Source organism: Pieris rapae, chromosome 20, assembly GCF_905147795.1.
Source record: "Pieris rapae chromosome 20, ilPieRapa1.1, whole genome shotgun sequence".
NCBI lineage: Eukaryota > Metazoa > Arthropoda > Insecta > Lepidoptera > Pieridae > Pieris > Pieris rapae.
The window spans coordinates 1,078,862-1,100,814 of NC_059528.1; the positions used below are offsets into that span (position 1 = coordinate 1,078,862).

At 32.4% G+C, this 21,953-nt stretch overlaps 3 protein-coding genes across 3 annotated transcripts; 2 read left to right on the forward strand and 1 right to left on the reverse strand.

Annotated features, from left to right (window-relative positions):
- The first annotated feature begins 143 nt into the window (after nucleotides 1–143).
- On the forward strand, nucleotides 144–11,505 carry LOC110994975 (cysteine-rich protein 2-binding protein). Its single transcript, XM_022261913.2, has 14 exons — nucleotides 144–421; nucleotides 691–828; nucleotides 1,215–1,363; nucleotides 2,312–2,404; nucleotides 2,711–2,825; nucleotides 3,084–3,228; nucleotides 3,799–3,982; nucleotides 4,327–4,534; nucleotides 5,588–5,675; nucleotides 6,170–6,360; nucleotides 7,840–7,958; nucleotides 9,277–9,458; nucleotides 9,860–9,940; nucleotides 11,290–11,505. Exons 1-14 carry the CDS (start codon nucleotides 210–212, stop codon nucleotides 11,380–11,382), a joined length of 1,998 nt encoding a protein of 665 aa, XP_022117605.2. The 5' UTR covers nucleotides 144–209; the 3' UTR covers nucleotides 11,383–11,505.
- On the reverse strand, nucleotides 9,961–11,291 carry LOC110994976 (transcriptional adapter 2A). The gene has a single exon (XM_022261914.2). The coding sequence runs from the start codon at nucleotides 11,276–11,278 to the stop codon at nucleotides 9,977–9,979; it is 1,302 nt and encodes a 433-aa protein (XP_022117606.2). The 5' UTR covers nucleotides 11,279–11,291; the 3' UTR covers nucleotides 9,961–9,976.
- Nucleotides 11,506–14,405: 2,900 nt separating the features above from the next.
- LOC110994968 (dnaJ protein homolog 1) lies at nucleotides 14,406–16,657 on the forward strand. The gene is made up of 3 exons (XM_022261904.2): nucleotides 14,406–14,565; nucleotides 14,739–15,561; nucleotides 15,768–16,657. The coding sequence occupies exons 2-3, from the start codon at nucleotides 14,743–14,745 to the stop codon at nucleotides 16,008–16,010; spliced, it is 1,062 nt and encodes a 353-aa protein (XP_022117596.1). The 5' UTR covers nucleotides 14,406–14,565; nucleotides 14,739–14,742; the 3' UTR covers nucleotides 16,011–16,657.
- The last annotated feature ends 5,296 nt before the right edge of the window (nucleotides 16,658–21,953 follow it).

Below are 21,953 nucleotides of genomic sequence, written 5' to 3' on the forward strand. Positions count from 1 at the left end.
GGCATGAAATACATTTTAAAGAAATAAGTTAAATTTATCTGACGAAACAATTTATTTTGCGGAAAGATGAAAACAGATTAAATCTATCACTGACAGGGTTGTCACTGTGATTAATGAAATGTCAATTGTCAGTCTGATTTTTGAGTCTAAACTGTTCAATTTGATTGTTCCTACTTTTTAGTTCCTATTGTTTATTTACGTCTCAAAGTATGAGTACCACATGTAAATATTGCAATGAGCCAGAAGATAAACAGTACCGGCCAGGTCTTATATGCGAAAATTGCATATGCTTCGTCCACTTAACCTGTTTGAAAAGAGCAGGAACACCGGGTGACCTATCCGGAGATGTTTTCTTTGATTATACATGCGAAGACTGTTCGGCGGAGAAGGAAGAAGTTTTTAAACGAACGAAGATTCTCTGGTTAATTATAAACACACATTTGCCGTAAAACGCGTGTAATCAAGACTTGTCTCTAGACCTAGCAGACCGATTCAAAACTTAAAAATAGCAGAACCCAGATCATTATTTAAAGCTACAAAAAAGCTAATGTCCTGTCATGAATATAAAATGATGATAATTAAATAATAATCCAAAACCTAAGATATATATAAAAGTTTTAAAACAAGCTTGCTACATTACAACATTTACAAATATTGACACTATCGTCACATGTTTTATATGATTTTCAGGGTTCATGCTCTCCTATTAACTTTATATCATCTGAGAAATCATATGAGTGGGATGAGTAATCATAGGTATTTCCACTACAAGACACACATTTGCTCCTTCATAGATAGGAATTGGATGCAGCTGTTTGGACCTAAGTTGTAAGTCCAGTTATCAATAATAATATAAGTGTAATTTTAACACAATAATTTTTTTTAAAGAGGATTTAAAACACTTTTTTTATTTTATGATTCTTACTTTAAGTTTTTTATGTAATATTTCCTTTCAGCTTTAAAACATGCAATGAAGTTCTGAATAATATATCTACACTATTTAATTTTAAAATTTAGAATATTTAATCTTATATAATCTTAGTCTAAATTGAATTAACAAAATAAATAAATATTAAAACATAATTAAGCGTCTTGTGTGTAGCCTTTGTGAAATTATATGGTTTAGAGAGACTGGCTAAAAAAAACTGCCTGTATCATAAAATTATCAGAGAATAGACAGACACGGTTCACTATAGGTTTCTTAACATTTACAGTAAGCAGAAGAAAAATTGGATTGGTACAATAGCAGGCGCCTTGTCAGTGTATAGCAACTTACTGTTTCAATCAGGGTTGGCACAGCTAGGAGAGAGTGGTTGGTGGAAGCTTAAGCACAATTTTAGCCCTGCGGCTGCTGCTCATATAAGTATATAATGTTGTTAACATTGACTATAAAGTTAACATTGACAAATTCTATATGTTAATTTTATACTTTATCCTTATGATTATTATTAACAGGAAACAACTTGAGTAATCTTGCATTCTTCTCATGGTACTGGAAAGTCTAGTATCATAAAATTTCTATTTTACTTAGATACACAGTAATATTCATAATCAAATCAATATACATATTTACTACGAATATATATCATTTACAATTTTGAATTTGTAAAATTATTTTCATAGAATGTCCCACATTACTTAATATAAAAATACTCTACAGTTATTGAAAAATTCTTGATTTAAGTAAGCAATGAAATACAGTTTTTAATCAGTCCAGAAAATTTTAGCTTGATTATTGATTATACATTATTAAAGATGTTAAAAATAACATCAGAGAGAGGGATTCATTTGTAAAACTATGACACCAAAGTTATAAAACAAACAAAAAAACCCTATACACAACATTAGACATAGATTTGTTTTGAGGCAGGACCCAGGTTCGGGTTAGGCCAACATACAATTAGTCATGGGTAATAGATTATTTTCTAGATAAATATACATCTATCTGTACAATTTTTTTTGGTTCTATCATCAATAGTTTCCACAGCATGCAATGACAGATTTTTTTCACTCCTTTGGTTATATTATTGCATTTTTATTTTAAGGATCCCTATTTTTTTGTAATATAGCCTTTGTCAGTCAGCGAAGATGCAGCTTTCTTATCATTCAAGTATTATTGAAATTGAATCATAAGTTTTTGTGTGAAAACAACATAACATACAAAGACACAAATGTTTCCTCTTTATAATATTAGTATAGATAAAAGTTCTCTTAAGGTTTTGTTTATAATAAGTTGGTGTAAATGCAAATATATATTTCTAAGAACAATTCATGTATATCTGCAAAAATGTATCTATTTACTCAATTTCAGTACAAGAGATATCTCGCGATAAAACAAAATCCCGGCCAAAAAATCAGCTGGGAGTGGATATGACTCTATTTATTGCTAAAGTCACTGAATTAGGTATGTTATAGTATATTACATTTATATTTATTTTTAAACCTAAGTTAATCAATCATAATGTAGCATTGTTTTTTATAGAACAGGGGGCAAACGGGCAGGAGGCTCACCTGATGTTAAGTGATACCGCCGCCCATGGTCACTCTCAATGCTATTTTATGATAAAACCAATTTTTCAATATATTTTTAGTATATAGATATATTATATAAAATTACACTATTTAACATTTGAAATAACTTTATTTATAAATTTATAATGTTTTTTACTAATTTAAAGTATAATTCTTATATTTTTTTAATAACTTTCAGGTTACAAAGATCAGTTAGTTGAAGAGGAAGCGTTTGCATCACCAAATCCAACACCCGCTAAGAAACGTCGTTTGGAGTTTGAAGATTTCCTACCATCTGATGTTCAGGACTATGTGTAAGTTTTATATATATTATAAAAAGGAAATATCTTGAAAAAAACAGTATGAGTAAACTCTTTCGTCTCTTTCTCCTCAAATTTTGGTTACACTGTGATGAAAAGAGATCTAAAAAGAAATTAGCATAATGAAGAATTTCTGGTCTGAGTTTTGGTCAAAGGGAATTCTAGAGTAAATTTTTTTGCATAATAAAAAAATAAGAATGTAGTAAATGATTCAGATTTTAAATTATATATATGTCCTTATAAAAATTACAGAAAAGAAGAGAAACTAATGTCGCCTGTGAAGCAAGAAGTGGAAGATTACTATGAAGCGTCCACAGCCAGTATCTCATCGCGCGATAATTTCTCAGACGTGGATTTTCTAAAAGAAAAGTTTGATTATCCGACCTATATACCGCCTGTAAATATTAAAAATACAACCATTAAATAACAATGCGTGTCAAATAAGAAACGTCAATACTTTTCCTGTCAAATGTCAATTATTGAAGTTGAGATAACGAATTTGGGGGGGGGATGAGTAAACGTTACTATGCGGGGTGGGGATTGAATTATGCGTTATTGTGAATATAATTTCGACTTTCCTATACTTTACACCACATAAATGGTAAATGTTGAGTCACTGGGTAGTAACAAAACGTTTTACTATTGGGTACAGAAACATGTTACCGTTACATGGGGGGAGGGTCAAGTATATGCAAAAGTGGCGTGACGTAATACTAGAACGCTCCCTTTTGCAGAAAAATACTTATTTGCACATCACATAACTGTAATTTTTTTGGACTTGTCTTAGGTAATATACGCCTTCTTTCAACTCAAGTACTCCTTCGTCTCCTTCTTACTCTTTTATTAATTTAAGATGAAAAGTACTTTAGTATGTTAATTTTTAAATGTTATAATATAGGATAGAGTTGGTTCTTATATGAAATCCAATGTAGTGTGGTTTTTTTTATTTTCATTAACAAAATTACAGATAAACTTTCAAAGTGATTCATCGAGCGTACACTCGTACAAATATTCGTATAACTGCGATTCGGATAGTTCGATGCGTGAGATTCCCTCTGATACGGAAGCTAAAAAGGAGAAGACAAAGAGAACAGAAGAGAAACCTTATATCAGAAGAGAGAGTTTATTTTCGACGCAGTTAAATTCTGTCGGTACGTATTTCGTTGAACATATAATAAGCTCATTCTAATTTGCCAAAATATATGCAGATGTTATATATAGATGAATATATAATCTCTGTGCACCAATAGACTTTCTATCTATGTGCGCATTTAACATTTGCTCGAACGGTGAAGTAAAACATCGTGAAGAAACCGACATGTCTTAGACCAAAAAAGTCAACGACGTGTGTCAGCCACTGGAGGCTGTTCATCTACTTGCCTATTAGATTTAAATATGATCATGAAACAGATTCAGAAAGCTGAGGCCAAGACCTAAAGAGGTTGTAGCGCCACTGATTTTTTATTATTTTATTTATATTTATATTGCATTTAAGACATGCCATGGTTAAGCCCACCCGAGCCAACCAATGACGTGGTTGAAATGACGGAATATGAAGAAATACAACTCCTCAAAACTATTGAGGCCCTGGTACTCAAAGTACGGGTTAGCGGGAAAAAGGCTTATCTCTCTCAGCTTAAGGCCAAACTGGCTTTACGCAGGCTAAAACGGCATAAACATATTCCTGTTTTTGACCTTGATAAGTAAGTAAAAACTTTTACCTTAAAATTTCTACTTTAACTAAAAGAAAGGTCTACGGACGATAGTTTAACGTGACATACTTTTATGAATAAAATTGCATTTTTATTAAATTATATCTATTTAATTATAAAGAAGAGAAAAGTTATATATCATCAATTATATAACCCTTTAATCTATAACTAATATTATAAAGGTAAAGGGAAAAATTTGTTTGTAGCGAAGTGGCTCGAAAAGTACTAGACTGATTTTAAGAATATTTTCACCATTTGAATGCTACATTATCATTGATTAATATAGATTATTTTAATTGCAAGATAAAAGAAGGATTCCTACTAAAATTACAATAATGTTACCAAAGGTGTAAAAAAATGCTGATAAAATATATTTCATAAACTGCGAAAACTATTGATGAAGAAATGTTCCACAATATTTAATAACATGTTATCTACAAAACAAAAGAGTGTTCGTACTTATGTATACGCGTTAGAAGTTATACTTCTTTCTATATTCAAATCAATCAAAAATATTTTATTTAAATCAATAAATTATTATTAGGAAATACTATCACCGTCGTATATGAAATTGATTTAAAAACACCAAAATAATATTTATTTATTCACACTGTTTAATTTTCCTGGTTTGAAACATGTGTTCTAAATATAAAAATACTAGAATATACAACTTGAATATAGTTATCGATTTCCATGGCACCTAGACCTAACTTTACGATGTCGAATTTAGGTGTTGGTGTGCGCGCGCATCGTAAAAATTCACTCTCATTTCTCCATCGCGCCAAAATAAGTATAACTTCAAAAATTAAAAAAATAAATGTTTTTAAGCATATATGACGCTTTTTACAATTCTTACACAACCCATACATACAACACATACCAATAAATTTTCTAATTCGGAAACTATTTGAACTATATAATTATTTTTTAATTTATTTAAATACACAATAATATAAATAATTGCAAAAAATAATGCGCAGCCACTTTAGACAATGGCCATGCATCTCTTCCGCCAACTCTAAAATCTATGACGATTATTTTCAGGACCGTGAGGATTCTGGGTGGTTACGTCACAGAAGACAAGAAGATCATCTCCAATATTGAACGTGTACTCGACAGATTCCAGAGATCTGTATGTATATTTATTAACTGGCCAATTTGTATGAGATTTTTCTTTTATTGAGATCGTCTAGCATTTGCTCTGTACAATTCTCGTCACATTTCCCGAACATTTTGAAGCAATTGATTATAATGCAAACGAATATGCCCAGTCAAATACTGACATTAGTGTTCTCTTTCTGTCACAGTGTTAACACACTTAGATAGAAAGAGAAAGAGAAGCGAAATAAGATGGCGTGCAATTTTTATAAATGGGGTTTTTTTTATTGACATTGACAATTGACAAGTTACCGCGGAACAAGAAGTAGGGCTCATTTTAATTGGTATTACTTTTAATAATGTGGCCTATATATAAAAGATTTGTCTTTTATATATTATAAAAGACAAATCGCATTATATCGCGCAATGTATACGCCCGTAATGACATGTAACTCGTAACCAAAGTTATTGACGCATGTATTTTGTGAACTACTAATTATTGTACGAAACTTATTTGATTTTTTTCAGTACCTAATAGACAATCTTAGTGGTACCATAGCGAGTACGAACTATGGCACAGTGTTGCTATCCAGCATGGAGACTGCACCCTTCAGGTCGAGTTATTCTGGCGCTACCCTTAAACCGTTTATACGACGAGATAACGAGACTACCCCCATCTGGCTTAAACTTATGGACGAGCTGCTAAGAAAAACGCATAAGTATTTGCATTTTTTTTTATATATCTATATTTCGCCAACTAACTTAATTAGCCGTTCAATAACAGCCTAGCCGTTTAACTAGATGGCGCCATTTAACTAGCGGCCTATATTTCTTTGCCACGCACCACTACTTTGTGGAACCAGCTGGCCGCTGAAATATTTCAAAAACAATTCCACTTAGGGTCCTTCAAGAAAAGAGCGTACCAATTCTTATACGTCCGGCAGCGCACTCGCGATCCCTCTGTTTTTGAGAGTGTCCATGGGCGGTATCACTTAACATCAGGTGAGCCCGTTTGTTCTATAAAAAAAAAATACTGCGTCCCGAAGTCTTTAGATTGTCTTTTTATAGTAAATACTTGCAACCTTAATTACTAATTTAATTGATTAATGTATATGTATATTAGTGGCGAAGAGTCCATACAAGCCGATTCCCACCGGGTTACCTTTCAAAAATCAGTTCCATATTCATACAAAAGTATTTACATTCTATTTCATTAACAAAGTATTATTAATTAAATGCCTGCGCGATTTACAATAGCAATAGTAATTCTTAGCAATACCCTAAGTATCACATTTCATTTTATAGTCGTAAATTAATCAGCGCGTCAATTTTTCGTACCTAAATTACATTAAAGGTAACTCGACGAATTACAGCTTATCTCGGCCAACGTTTTACTATGAGGCGAAAAGAGACAGAGTCAAACCATCTCTTTCTAATGCTCGCTAACTGTACGTAAAATTTAAAGAAAGATAAGGCTGATCGCGACCGGCTTGCAGTTCTCTCCTCTCCTCTATTAGAAAGAGACAAAGAAATTATTGTTATTGAACCACGGCACGGGAGAAAGAAAACACGACAAAATTAAAAAGAATTAGCGTTATAATGAAATCCTTCGCAAGTCATATTCTTTTTATTTTGGCATATTTTCGCGTTCCATTTCGTTTGGTTGAAAATAGATTATTTTTAGTATGTGACATGTGTTCCTATACCACTGGTGCGTGATAATTTCGTTTGTTATATTTTAATATTTGTGTTATTTAAACTGTGACTGATTCTGTAAGGTAATTTAATCGCAGATTTGGTTAAATACTGTGGATTTTGTTTGTTATTATGGCTTTAATTCATATAGAGTGCTGTTCAACATTTTTTTGGACCGGCTTCCCTTTGCCAAAATTTCACCCTTCGCCACTGATGTATATATACTTGTGTGTGTGTGTATGTATATATATTTTTTTCTTTTATTTTTTTTTTGTCATTCGTTTTGTTATGTGTATGTTGTTTAGTTGATATTTAGTGTAAATGCTGTGTACAGATATAATTGGAAGTCAGATTTTTAAATGTTGTTTAGTGTGTAATAATTTTATGTATGTAATCAATCTGTTTTCTGTTTTTGTACCTAAATGTGAAAATAAATAAAATAAATAATACCCCTGAACTAGACCGTTATTGATAAGATTATAATATTATGCTTTTTTTAATAGGCACGAAGAAGGTTACAATCCGCCACCGCGTGCGACCATCGACTATTCATATTTAAAACCACAACATATTGCGGCCGTAAACAAATTGTGCGCGCAGTACTTCTGGCCTGGAATTGACTGTAAGAAATGCTTTTTGTTGTGTTTTGTATGGGAGAATATAGGTTTTGTTTAAATATAATTTATTTAATTAATGTATTTGTCGCAGTAGAGTAGTTAAACCAGAGAGTCAAATGAATCTATCTATCTCTAGACAATCTGTTAAAGATCGATATTCATCAAGTAGCTAGCATTTTGATTGAAATAAAGTAGCGTCGAAAACTATCTGTCTGACTGAAAGCCAGCGAGTTGATTATTATTGTAAAACAAGATGGCGGTCACGACAACAGATGATCACTTTTAGAGTTTTTTTTTCAAACTGTGGTCTTTGGTGAAATTGTGAAGAAATTGTCGACTCCGTCATGATTATTTCGGTGTGATCCTGAAGAACAGAGTTTGTAAAACACTGTTTTAAGTTAGGTTAGGTTAGCCTTGTTACCTAGAACCGTTACTCATTAAACGTTTATTTCAGTCACTTGTCTGATGGATCTTTAGCGACTTGATTGAATATCGATCTTTAATTAACTACTAACTAGTCTAGATATTCAATTAACTCTCTGATTTAACTACTTTACTGCGACATATGTACCATCGCTATCTATGCACTTTTGCCATCTTACAAGTGGATTAATACAGTTATGTCAGTAACACCGCAGTCTGCTGTTCAGACGTAGTTTGCGATGGATCCGGTTTCCATAGCCTTCAATTCTTCGTTATCAACTTTAATAGACGGCCGTCGGGGCTTATTCTGCAGGTCGAAATTTCCAGAAACTAAAAACGAATTGTTTTCTTTTGCGGCAATGCTGCAACGGTGAAACTCGTAGTCATAAATAAAATATTTCATATTCTACAAAGAAAAAATAATACGAATCCTGGTTTTTGAAAAACAATTGCAAAAGTAATGCAGTAAAAATTGAATTTCAAATTCCTAACCAAATATACAGTAATTGATTTTTCAAAATGGTACAATTTATTTTTAATTTATTACATGTGGTAACCATGTACTTAAAATAAAAAAACTTACTGAATAACGTTGTTAGTTCTCACGCGAGCATGCGTAGATCCTTACTTTTACTTTGATGGTAACTTTTTTTAAACTAAAAGGGTGTCGGTTTTTTGTGACGGTGTGTGCGAGCATCGTAAAAATTGTACTCTAAAGTATAACCAAATGGACTTCAATTATCATGTTTCACAAATCTCCAAAAAGTTAATCCTATGAATTTCGCGATTGGAACTGTTAATTTGTACCTAATCTACTATTTTATCTTACGAGTAAGTTTCAAGAGTTGAGGAGTAGAGACCAATCCTGAATCTTATACTAACTCTCCACTTTTACTCCAGTGACAGAAGCCCTGCAGTACCCTGAGTTTAGCTGCGTTGTGACATACAAGAAATTAGTTATAGGATGTGCCTTCCTGGTTCCGGATGTTGGACACAATCAAGCCTATATCTCATTTGTATTGACACGGCCCGAATGGCGAAGAGCAAATATTGCAACATTCATGTTATATCATCTCTTACAGGTATATCTAGAGCAAGTAGAAAAATGTTAGACAATAACCATTATATGGTCATATACTGGCTCTCTAACTATATAATATTTTATTCACCATTATATGTATGTATGTATTTCCGTAATAAATAAATACAGATTACATTGTGCAGCACCAGATAGTACTAATATTTAATTAAAAAGACCGACAACGCCCTCGTGAGCCCTCTGGCATCGAGTGTCCATGGGCGGCGGTATCACTTAACATCAAGTGTGCCTCCTGCCCGTTTGCCGTTTGTTCATATAGTCATGAAAATTAAACATGCTTTGTTTAAATAAGTGTTGCATATGATTAAGATTCTGGCTGATCATTTAGAAAAAACTTTTTACTAATAATTAAAATATATATTGTATTAAAAAATCTTGTTTCAGACATGCTCTGGCCAGGATGTAACACTGCATGTCTCTCCTACAAATCCAGCCATATTTCTATATCAAAAATTTGGTTTTAAGGTAAGCAGAGAAAGATGGAAATTATTTAAGAATTTATTATGTCATTAAAGGTTTTGTTATAAATCCTTCTTGAATAAGGTAATCGTACAGTTTCCGTGTCTTATTCACATCTATTTTTACAATTCTTCTTGCATCCAGTAACCTTAAAAATCCTAACTTGTGATTTTCAGCTATCATTGTATTCTTAATCTCTAAATAGTTCCTAGGAGCTAATCTTACATGGGCACATAGTGTCTTTTCACTTTCAGATAACAAATGATAACCGGGCATATCAATAATGTCTAATGGCATATGAGACCTTTTGTATTTTTTGCCTGCAGTAGGCAAGAAATTTTGATTAAGACTGAATTTATGCTTTGCAGGCGATTTACTCTCAAATTTTCTTGCCATAACCATTGAGTAATATCTTTGTTCTTTCAAAACTGACTCATGTTCAGACTTTAAGTGTCTATAGAGGCGGGCTGACTGCAATGTTTTTATACCATTTTTGCGATACTCTGTCAAAAGTATATATTTTTGCAATAATGCTTCAGCAAGACTCATGGACTCCATAAAGGCATCAAATTGCATACCTGTCATAAACTGCATAAAAACTAGTAATCGCTCTGCCTTTGCTCTAGTGAGAGTTACATCAAACTTTTTCACCCAAGAAAACAATTTATTTATCATAATCAGTCCATGATTTTTAATTATGCTATATCTTCTGTGCCTTTCTTTAAGGCGAGTGTTAAAAGCATTCACCAGGCTAACTTTTAGAGCATCCAAACATTCATCTTCATCATCAGAGTGGGTGTCCTCTATAGTGAAAATGTTTTCAGCATTACTGTCATAATTAAGTTCAAACTCTGATCTATATGCATTATAACCAGCTAAATGTCGGTCACCTTGATTGTTCCTAGGGGGATTGGTACTAATCTCCATGCTAAATAGATATGGTATGACAGGTTGAGGAAAAAGAGATTGATCTGTTTCAGGTAATAATTTTAATTCTTCAAAAGGAACATTTTCAATATAATACTTTTTATAGTGTTCTAAACATTCTAGTTTGGATCGTGTATGCACACTTTTAGATATTTCTTCCCAGTTTCCATATCCATGTGTTGACAAAGCAGTAAGAAGTTTACACTCCTCTTTTGCTGACCAGTTGCAGTTGTCAAAAAGTGGGAAATCGTTTCTTCTCACAGCATACTTGTGGTCGTTTTTATGTAAATCGACTTCTTTGCCAGTTGCAAAACATGAACAACATAGGTTTGTCTCACACTCACAGCATTCAATATATGGTTCGTGTGTTAGATCTTTGCAACCATCGCATTTAATTTGTAATATATCACAGGACATTTTGTTCACAGGTCGAAGAGTTAATTCAAGATTTTTACGAAAAATACTACGACATGGATTACAAAGGATGTCGACACGCACTGTTTCTTCGACTAGTCCGATGATAAATTATGTATTATCTGAATTAATGTAATAAACATTACATTTATGTTTGATTTTGTTTCTTTTCTATACATTTATTGTTAATTTCAACTCGTAAAGATTAAACAATAGCGGTGCTTGATAAGCGACACGATATATTATTTCTCTATCCTAAGCGATTACTAATCCGACGTCAGACAATGTCACAGTGACAAATCATAATAATAATATTATAATAGTGTTCTTAGTGCTATCAACCAGTGTTCACAACCTGAAGCCAGGCAATTATCGTACCAGGGCCGAAAAATTATCGTACATGTATAAAAATTATCGTACGAGTCAGGAAAATGGATAAAATACTTTTAAAAATCATATAAAACGTGACAATAATATGTTGGAAATGATTTATAGTTTAAATCTTGTAAATTTGTGTTTTTTAAATTAAAAAAATAATAATTCAAATTAAATATTCGACGTATGGCAAGACCAGAGCGGGGAGTAGGCGAGGGCACTTCGAGTGTGATAACGTGCCAACATTTCGAATTATAAATTCGAAATGTTGGCACGTTCATCACAAAAAAAAATTGAATAACAGTAACAACCAATGATAGGATTGCGCCATGAAGCAACGGCATGTGATCCTAGTAAAATAATGAGCCAATAGATGGGACTAACACTAAAAAACAGGGCTATCTGTGTAATCATCAAACTTTTCATGAGCATGGAAATTATCGTACAATATGCGTACGATAGTCGCCTACCATCGTACATCGTCGTAGCTATGAAATTATCGTACATGTACGATATCGTATCGTATGGTTGTGAACACTGCTATCAACTATCAAGCAATCATTAATGATCACAGACGATAGTATCAAGTATGATGTTTAATCATGTGCACAGACTAGCAAGACTATCACTAGACTGATAACTGACTTCAGGCTTGTTTATTGCTGTACATAATATATTGAATTGGACAGTTTACCTTTTATTACGTCTTGCTTATACTTCAAGGTCCCATCACCCATGGCCCATGCTAAAATCTAGAAACTACGTTATTAATTTTAATTAAACGTGTGTTAGATTTAATAAATATTATAACAGTAGATAGTTAGCGTTTTACATTTTGATATTTCATACCAAACAATTTAACAGATTCGAATGCGAGCTTAGCACCATATGTATTGGAAATACAAAAAAAGTCTAGAATCTAGATTGACTAAAAATAAAAATTATTGATTTTTAATTACTTAATATTATATGTATATATAATGAAACATGTTATCATCAGAAAGTGATTAGGGCAAACGCTATAATCTATATATAATATTATATACTATATAATATATACTTATATTATAATATTATACATATTGTTAAAAGTAACACGTCTTATTACTATCCTTCTGAACCGTACATAGCGTAATTTATTAGTATTTGAAAAACATGAATTTACAATATCAACCGATGTACGCGATGCTTGCCTCGACGTCCGCAAAGGCCATACGGCGTTTATTCTAGATTAATTATACCGACACGTGAATGCCTCGATTTTCTTTGACCTACATCGCGTTTTATCGCAGTCACGTGTACGGCTGTGTTATGTGATCTACAAAAAGACAGGCAGGCTGCTGCTGTAGATTTATTAATTTCCTTCAAATTTCACTCCCTCCCTATTTCTATCCCTTGGGATTTTTTGTTGTTGGTTAAAACGAGATTGTCAGGATTATTACTATTCACCTACATATTTGTTATCCTATTATGAGTAAGTAATGTAATAATCGTTACAAATAAAGTGTGTATCTCTTATCAAATAAGTTTTCTTTAAAGCCACGAGATAACCAGCCTGTCAGCCTCACACCATGACTGATTTTCTCTCAACGAAAAGAGCTGCCTGCTGCTGTTTTTGTGATAGTTTCCTTCCCGTATAAATGGATATTAATTGTGCATTTAGAAGGTAGTGCACTAGATTCAAAATTTGATTTCAGAGCCAACTTTGCGTACTGTGAGTGTTCATTGGTTTATTTCATTTACGAATTTTTGTAGAAACTAATTTGTAGCATGACTAACCAGGCGTCCCATTTTAAACGGGACTGTCCCTATTTCCAATTACGATTCCCGGTGTCCCCGAAATGAACTGTGGGACGCAAAATTGTCCCGTTTTCAGGAATCACGCGATAATTTTAACAGCAAAATATAAAAAAATCGTGCCAAGAGTTTCAATCATATTTGAAATCGTCACCAGCTATATTAAAACAGATATTGTTCTTCTGATAAATATATTTAACTAAACATTCTGGATAAGTAGTTACCTCTATTTTGTGATTTGTAACTTTAAGCCTTTAAATAAATAACTATAACAAGTCACTATTTAAGTATCAAGTCAAAAAATGGTCAGTGGTCACTTTAAGCATGAACCATGGCTATGGAATATGGATCACAAAAATGAAATAATCACGTACGTGGGGTCTATACTCTATACTAATTATTAATTATTATTAACTAAGCACTGATGTAGTTATTGGCCACAGTCCACTGGCGCAAGGTAGCAATTAATTAGCGACAAAAATTCGTTTTATCTTAAGGTTTAGGCTTAACATACACTACATACAGTTTGTTCATCACATGTCATAAACACAAAATAAAAGTTAAAATTTTCTTGTAAATTCTCTCTCAATCTAAAATTTGATAAAATTGAACTCTATTGCGACGTACGATCGTTTAAGCCTAGATTGTTCTCAATTACAATATATAGAAGTAAATCTGCTTCATAAGATAAAGTACATTGTACAAAACTTTCTGAATAAGTTTACTGGATTGGTTTATCAAAGATATGCCTAGCTGCTATTGGCCGAAATATGCCTCGTGTTAAAATTTTGTACATAGAAAACTAACTGATTAACCATGCTACGTCAAGTTTGTGCTGCTTATGTAGGTCTTATTGAATAGTTAAAATTATATTTATCTCTTTCTAACTCACACTACACGTAATGTGCCGATATCTTTTATCTCTTTTTGGCTTTTAGTGAAGGTCCCAGAATGTTCTAGATGTTTTAATGTATAAATTTTGGCGCGACGGCAACGTTACGTTTCATTCATTTGTGAAGTAGATAGTGTGAACTCGTGAGTTGTGTTGTGATTTGTGCTTGGTTATTTTAGTCAAATCTCTAGTTATTTGTGGATTTTAACAGAAATATAATTCTATTGTAAGTACATTTTCTATTTATGTGTCTTAAATTAGTGTTTTGTAATCTGATACTCGGTTTAATTACTGATCATTTTCAAAGTTCTAGAATATAAATTGAACCTAGTGGATCATCGGTGATTTCCTAAAATGGTGTTACGTGTTCTCTAATAGCAGTTTGTTTCTTTGTTTTAGGAATATGGGGAAGGATTATTACAAAATATTAGGACTGACTAAAGGTGCGACTGATGATGAAATCAAAAAAGCGTATCGCAAATTGGCCCTCAAGTACCATCCGGATAAGAATAAGTCGGCTGGAGCAGAAGAACGGTTCAAGGAAGTTGCGGAGGCGTACGAAGTGTTATCAGATAAGAAAAAGAGAGAAATTTATGATGAATGCGGTGAAGAGGGGCTGAAGAGTGGTGGCAGAAATTTCAAAGGTACTGGCGGTCAATCCAACGCGTACTCTTACCATGGCGATGCATGGGCTACATTCGCCCAGTTCTTCGGTTCAGCAAGGCCCTTTCAACCATTCTTTGACATTAACGGTGGCGGCGGAGGTAACTTTTTTGATCGTGACATGGATGTTGATCTGGATCCTTTTGCCAACATCGGAATGGGAACAAACAGACCAACCGGCCCAGGCGGTGCGTATCGCAGCCAAAGCTTCAACTTTCATGGATCACCACACCGGAAAGAAAGAACACAAGATCCACCTATTGAACATGACTTGTATATGTCACTTGAAGAAATTGCTAGGGGCTGTGTAAAGAAAATGAAAATTTCAAGAGGAGTTATTCAACCAGATGGTACAACAAAGAAAGAGGATAAAGTATTGACAATCCATGTAAAGCCTGGCTGGAAGGCAGGTACAAAGATCACATTCCAGAAGGAGGGAGACCAGGGAAGAAACAAGATACCAGCTGACATAGTATTCATTATTAGAGATAAACCAAACCCATTATTCAAACGTGAAGGCAGTGACATCAGATATACAGCAAAGATATCACTTAAACAGGTGTGTTTTTTAATCCTTGTTATTGTTTTGTTTATTATTTGTTGTTTGATTATTATCTAGTAGTTTTGTCATTGGGATTTCAAATGGTTAATATCAGATGAGTCTTAAATTTATTGTTGAAACTAATTATAGTTTACAAATATGCATGGCTTTTGGCAAGATTTTTTTTAATAAACTGATTTTAATAATTTCTTTATTATTTTCAGGCCCTATGTGGAACAATTATTGAAGTACCAACAATGTCTGGAGAAAAATTAACAGTCAATTTACAAGGAGAAATTGTTAAACCCTATTCAGTGAAACGATTCCCTGGTTATGGCCTCCCATTCCCTAAGGAGCCTACTAGGAAAGGTGATCTGCTGGTAGCATTTGACATTAAATTTCCAGATAAACTTACTCCTGCTGCAAAGGAAATATTGGAGAGCACTTTGCCCAACTATTACACATGATTATTTGGAGAGTGGAAAAAATTTCTGGTTGTTTAGGGACTTACCTGGTGTAACATAAGTTCCGTTTGGTAGGATCTGCATTTGTTCTATTTGCAAGGTGAGCGACATTAAAGTAATTGAGCATTTTGGTTGTGTGTTCATTGACAATCCACAATTTATTCAATGATTTTATATTCAATGTATTTCTTGCTTCATATTTATTATATTGTGGATAAAAGTTTGTATGGGTTGAAACTTTGTGCGTTTTAGTACAAAGAGTTTAAATTTGTGTCAGTGAGTGTATTTAAATTTGACAATTGTAAATACTTAACATCATGTAAATATTTAGCAACAATTATAAGTTAGGTTTCAGTACTTAGAAATCTAGCTCATCTTTCATAGTACTTTGGGAATGCAATTTTGTCTTTGTACACAGATAAAAAATAAATTAAATTATCTGACATAACATACATAGAATTATTGAAACAATTGCTTAATAAAGCTTCTTCAAATGTCAACATATTTGAAGAACAAACAAAATTGTATATTTTTAATCTGTTTGTACGTAGCAAGATTTTGTTTCAAAGACTGATCATTGTAATAATTTAATTGTAAGACAAAACTTATAATTTTGCCCTAAAATTTGTTAAATAAAAAAATTCAAATTCTTTATGGCTTTTAATTAACCTGAATATACCTAGCCCCCACTGCAGCAAGGAGAATCATCATCTCAATCAAAATCAAGGAGAAAAATCATCAAGAACAATTTATTTAGGTTTAATAAAGAACTTATGACTGCAGACTATTTTTAACATAGGTGTAATGAGTCTGATTAAAATTCCTTTTTTTTTATTTTTCTACTCTTTAGATTACTGTAAGAACAAATTTTTAAATCTAGTTTTCTCTGCTAGAATTTAAAATTAATTGTCCACAATATATGAACTTAATGTGGCCTATAAATACTCTAGTCTTTGAATTAAATTCATTAATAATATTTGTCTATTCATATAGTATATTTTTGTACTGTGTTTAAACATGATTTTGGTTAGAATATATTCATCTATTTTGTAGAAACCACTGAAATACTACAAGTAACTTATTGCCGTTATGTTATAGTTTTGACATTAAAGATCCTCATTAATTTAAAAAATATTTAAACACGCATTAAGTTTGGGGTCGATGTTAAATTATCACTGCCGATTAGTAATCAGGTAGCAGGTAATTGGTGCAGGAAAAATCGACTGCGGCTTAATTTCGCGAAATGTGCTGTCATTACATACTGAAACGGCCAATTCCAAGAGTAACAGAACTCGAATAGGGATTCATTTAAACGTATAATTAGATTTTCGGAATAAGAAGATAAATATTTCATATAAGAGATCAGGGTTTATTTTGCGTACGGCCAAAGGATTCCCATAATGGAAATGGCTTCATTATGAACTAGCAATAAACTATAAAGTAATACTGCACGGATTACGACGTCACATGCAAAAATACATCCATGCGGGGGCGGGCATATTACATAAATATTAATACGACTACTGCAAAACTATTTTAGATATTAGAAGAAAATATAAGATGAGCGTCTGTTACTCCAGATATATTTTATTCGTAAATATAACTGTTCTACTCTTATGAGAACGTTCTTAAATAAATGAAAAGTTCATGTGAATAACATGGCTGTTCTCTAATCATGAACGTAGACCGGGCGAAAAGAAATGGCCAGAAACTACGCCACTCGCATATTAGGGATGATTGATGTTAGAAAAACATCGATGTTCGATATTCATCGAAAACCGACCATCTATGTTGGACAACATCGATGATTTTTGCATTAATAATTGACAAAGAAATAAAATACAGTGAATTGGTTCGAAATTTATTAAGAAACAGAAGAAATTATTTAATATTTCGTTATTGTTTATCAACTGACTGAATGAAAAGTAATGTTGATAAACAATAACGAAATATTAATAGAATTTTATACAATATTTATTTGTTGATGAAGAGGAAGTATTAGAGAGAAAGAGCGAGCAAGACTACGTCTACTTATCAAGTGTTCAAATTTTAATTAATTGTTAAATTTTAATAACCCTGTAATAAATTTGTGGATGCGTTCATAGAAGACATTCCTATCACATAATATAACGACTTCCAATCATATTATAATTGTTATAATATAACAATTATAATGTTTACCATAACTGACGAGCATTCATGGTGCATGTTATGAAAGTGGATGAAGCGAGGTAAGTCATAGCCGAAATAGGAGGAGATCTATGGTATCTACCTATCCCTTCTAAAAAAAGCGTTATACTATAAGTAATTATGCTGAAAATTCATATTATAATAATAAAAATTGTTGTTCAAAATAAACCAATGTCCAACAATATGGAACCAATCACATTCGGTCAACGGCCTTTATGAGTCGTAACTCGTAAGCAAAAATCGTAATATAAATATATTGAGAACCTATAAATTTACACATCTTGCGGGGTCATAATAACAAATTAAGTACTTCATATTTTTTTAAATAAAATATAGTAGCTACTAGGATGCTATAAATCTAAGAAGTGAAGCTTTCTAGAAGAATACTAAATACCTAATAAACTCAACCAATCTCCGGTCACACACTTGGTTGACCGGTTTCTGGCCTCTGCTACATTATACACATTGCACATTTCTAGTTCATTCTTTTGTGTTGCCAATGTAAAGTTTCGAATCTACTGTTATAGTTCCTAAATAATGTACAGTAAATGGAAAGTGCACTAGCCCCTACTCTAGGATTTACTTTATCGTAGGCAGCCAGTATCTTCCATTCGACATACTTCCGATTATAGGTATTTAAAATTTACCATTTAGTAATATAAAAATCAATGGTAAGTGCAAATTAAAGTATTGAATTATATTGTATCTTAATAAACAGTAATGTCAACAGAAAATATATAAATCTTTCTACTCGCAGTTATTTTAAGCGCTGAATAACGATTGCAAAATTCCCTAAAATACGGTAAAAATTTCAAAGCTAATTATAAAAACTTCGGCGGCCACGTGCGCGTATCATCGTCACGTGTACGCAAAACGTGACGCGTGACTGTAGGCCATAAGGCATGTACAAAACCTATAAGACGACCGAAGTAATAACAAAGTCATTTCTTTAAACTTGTATAGAGCTATCTAATTTAGCCGGATTACCATAGATTGCACTCACCGGCCACCAGCATTGTCTGTTAATGTAGAGTTGAATGTTCGATATTGTAAAAAGAACCAATACATACAGCTTTTTCGTGATATTGAAACAAGAAGCTATAATGTACTTCGTATGCAAATTAAAATACATCTTGGGAAGTTTACTTATAAAAAAACTGGATAATTTCAATAATCTCATTATTACTACTTAGTTTACTACTGTTACAGATATTAAATTAGGGTCAAAATTTAAATTTCTTGTTTATATTATGTGAAAATAACATGCAACACGTATCCTTGCGAATTGAAGAAAAGAGAAATTAAAATATCTTAACAAAAGATTGTTTTAAGCCTCATAATAAAAAATAATTTAATTTAGTAATGATACAATAAGATGTTATGTATAATTAAGTAGTTCCGTTGTAAATAAAAAATACATGTCGGTTTTTTAGATTTATAGTTATTAAGTTTTTGAATGTCGTCTAATTATATTGTTTTGTGAATAATCGTTTCTATTATATTATGTAAACCTATAGAATCGAACCTAACACATCCACGATTTCTTGTTGTATGTACAATCCACCATAGTTTAAAAAACGGAGTACATACATATTTGAAACATAGTATAAACATTTAATTATACTTCATTTCTGTCTTGAGACGTCATGCTTGACATTTCGACTTTCTCTTACAAAATAATGCGTTAACAGATAATTAGTACTTATCATTATGAGACGTCAAATTCGTCCTTTCTTACGTGTGGCATTGATAAGACCTGAGAAACTTCTCGAACTGCTGTTTTGTAAGCTAGATAGTTAGATAACTTTCGGTATCTGACAAAATCACGCAGCATCTAAAATACGTAGATTATTTAATAGGAAGTAAGCGTAAAATGTAAATATTATTTGGTATCTCGAAACAAAACAGACAGATTATAAAAATAAATCTAAAAATTGAATTGAAATGAATTTTTTTTTATCAACCGCCCTGCCGTTTCCCCCCCTTTTTTGTTCTGGTAGCTTATTGTTTATTACTTTGGTAAAGAAAACAAAACTAACGTATATAAATTCCATTTATCGCAGTGCATAAAACAAAAGAATCGTAAATCAACAACAGAATGACATAACTTGTCTGCCAATCAGCGATGCCAAGCATAACTCTAGTCATTGCCAAGGCGCCATTTTGCATTGAATTATAAAAAACATCGACTCGTCTTTGATCATAGTCCTATTGACATAAAGTTAATGTGAAAACTAAACAAGCGATAATATTTTTAGATTTTTGCCTCTGATCTGTTTCGTGGCATTTTTTATATATTAAGAAGTGATAGGTAAGCAGCCTATTACACGCCGTCGACGTTTTCGAATGATAAATGTCGATATAGAAAAGTACATTAGTGTACAGCCGCGGTTCGAATCTAGACCTCAGACATGTACGCATGAAATTTTCTTGGGTTGTAATAGGCAAAATTATCCCATCTGTAATGGGCTCAAACAACAGCGAAATGCTAATATATTTCTATTCATATTTACTATACGTTAATTATACTATATGTATAATTTCCTTTTCCTGTTTTGTCATGTACAATACCATACATGTCTTATAGTAACCGTCGAAGCATGTAATTTATTTGCGAAGCTTCAATTATATTTATTGTTATAGTTAACGTGATCAGACGTCCCGTTTTGAACAAGACTGTCCTCTTTCCAATTATGAGTCCCGGTGTCCCTGAAATGAACTGTGGGACGCAAATTGTCCCGGTTTTAGAACCGCGCGGAATTTTTAAAAATGAGTTTAAGATTTTCATTCTTATTTGACATCGTCACCATATTAAAACAAATTTGTTCTTCTGATAAACTAAATTAACATTTTGAGTACCTATATGTTTGTAACTAACTTTTTCTAAAGTGTTTTTTTTTCACTGTCCTAAATTAAACCAATTTCCCGGTTTCAGTCAAAGAATAAATAGTCACTTTAGTTTTAGTGTAATTTACGGGTCCTTTAAGAGTTCTATACTGTCTTAAAAACTTTGATTAAAGTTATTAACGTGTTGCCATGGTTACTAGTTAATACCCAAGAACAAATGCCGGTAGTCGTGGCATCATCACAGCATACATTTATATATTGGAGCAACCGCTGTCTGCCATAACTACTGTTATTATGTCACAAAGGAACACTCAAGGTCCAGGATTCAGCCATGACGTCATTATTCCATATTCAGCCGGCCAACTGTTTGTATTTTAAACATAAATAATACTCTACTGCAGTGTATTAAAGTCTATCGCGCTCAGTAAAAATTGCAAGGCCAGCAACTTCCTACGTTTTGCCAAATATTGATGCTAAGCTATGACTCAAGATTTAAGAAAATGTGATTTTTCTTACAAAATTGATATAACAGGTGTATTTATAACAAGGTTAGCTTTTTTATTATGAAATCATTTTTATAAACAAGGCTGGGAGTCAAATTTCGGAATTACAATTTAGGACTAATTTATATATGCTGTGACGGACTTCACTAGAAAATCAATTCTATACATCATTTTTCGAAACTTTAACGGCATTGAAAGCTTTAGAATAGCATTTACCATGAGTTACGTTCAGTGGTCTTTGTTGAATGATATGTTCTGATATTCATTCATTTAAAATATAATAACTTAAAGTTATTGATAATGTTAGTATATAAGTGTAACAATAATGAAACAACTATTGCAAGAGCTTCAAAGCATGCGTGTGCGCAAGGTTATGTCTACAGAAGTAAATTCATAAGGAGCAGTG

Bases quoted from the DNA above. Each gene is read 5' to 3' on its own strand.
- LOC110994968 (XM_022261904.2), top strand. From the start codon at position 14,743: ATGGGGAAGGATTATTACAAAATATTAGGACTGACTAAAGGTGCGACT. The intron at 15,562-15,767 runs GTGTGTTTTTTA...TATTATTTTCAG, and splicing joins CAAAGATATCACTTAAACAG to GCCCTATGTGGAACAATTAT.
- LOC110994976 (XM_022261914.2), bottom strand. From the start codon at position 11,278: ATGTCCTGTGATATATTACAAATTAAATGCGATGGTTGCAAAGATCTA.
- LOC110994975 (XM_022261913.2), top strand. From the start codon at position 210: ATGAGTACCACATGTAAATATTGCAATGAGCCAGAAGATAAACAGTAC. The intron at 829-1,214 runs GTAAGTCCAGTT...TAACATTTACAG, and splicing joins CAGCTGTTTGGACCTAAGTT to TAAGCAGAAGAAAAATTGGA. The intron at 6,361-7,839 runs GTATTTGCATTT...TTTTTTTAATAG, and splicing joins CTGCTAAGAAAAACGCATAA to GCACGAAGAAGGTTACAATC.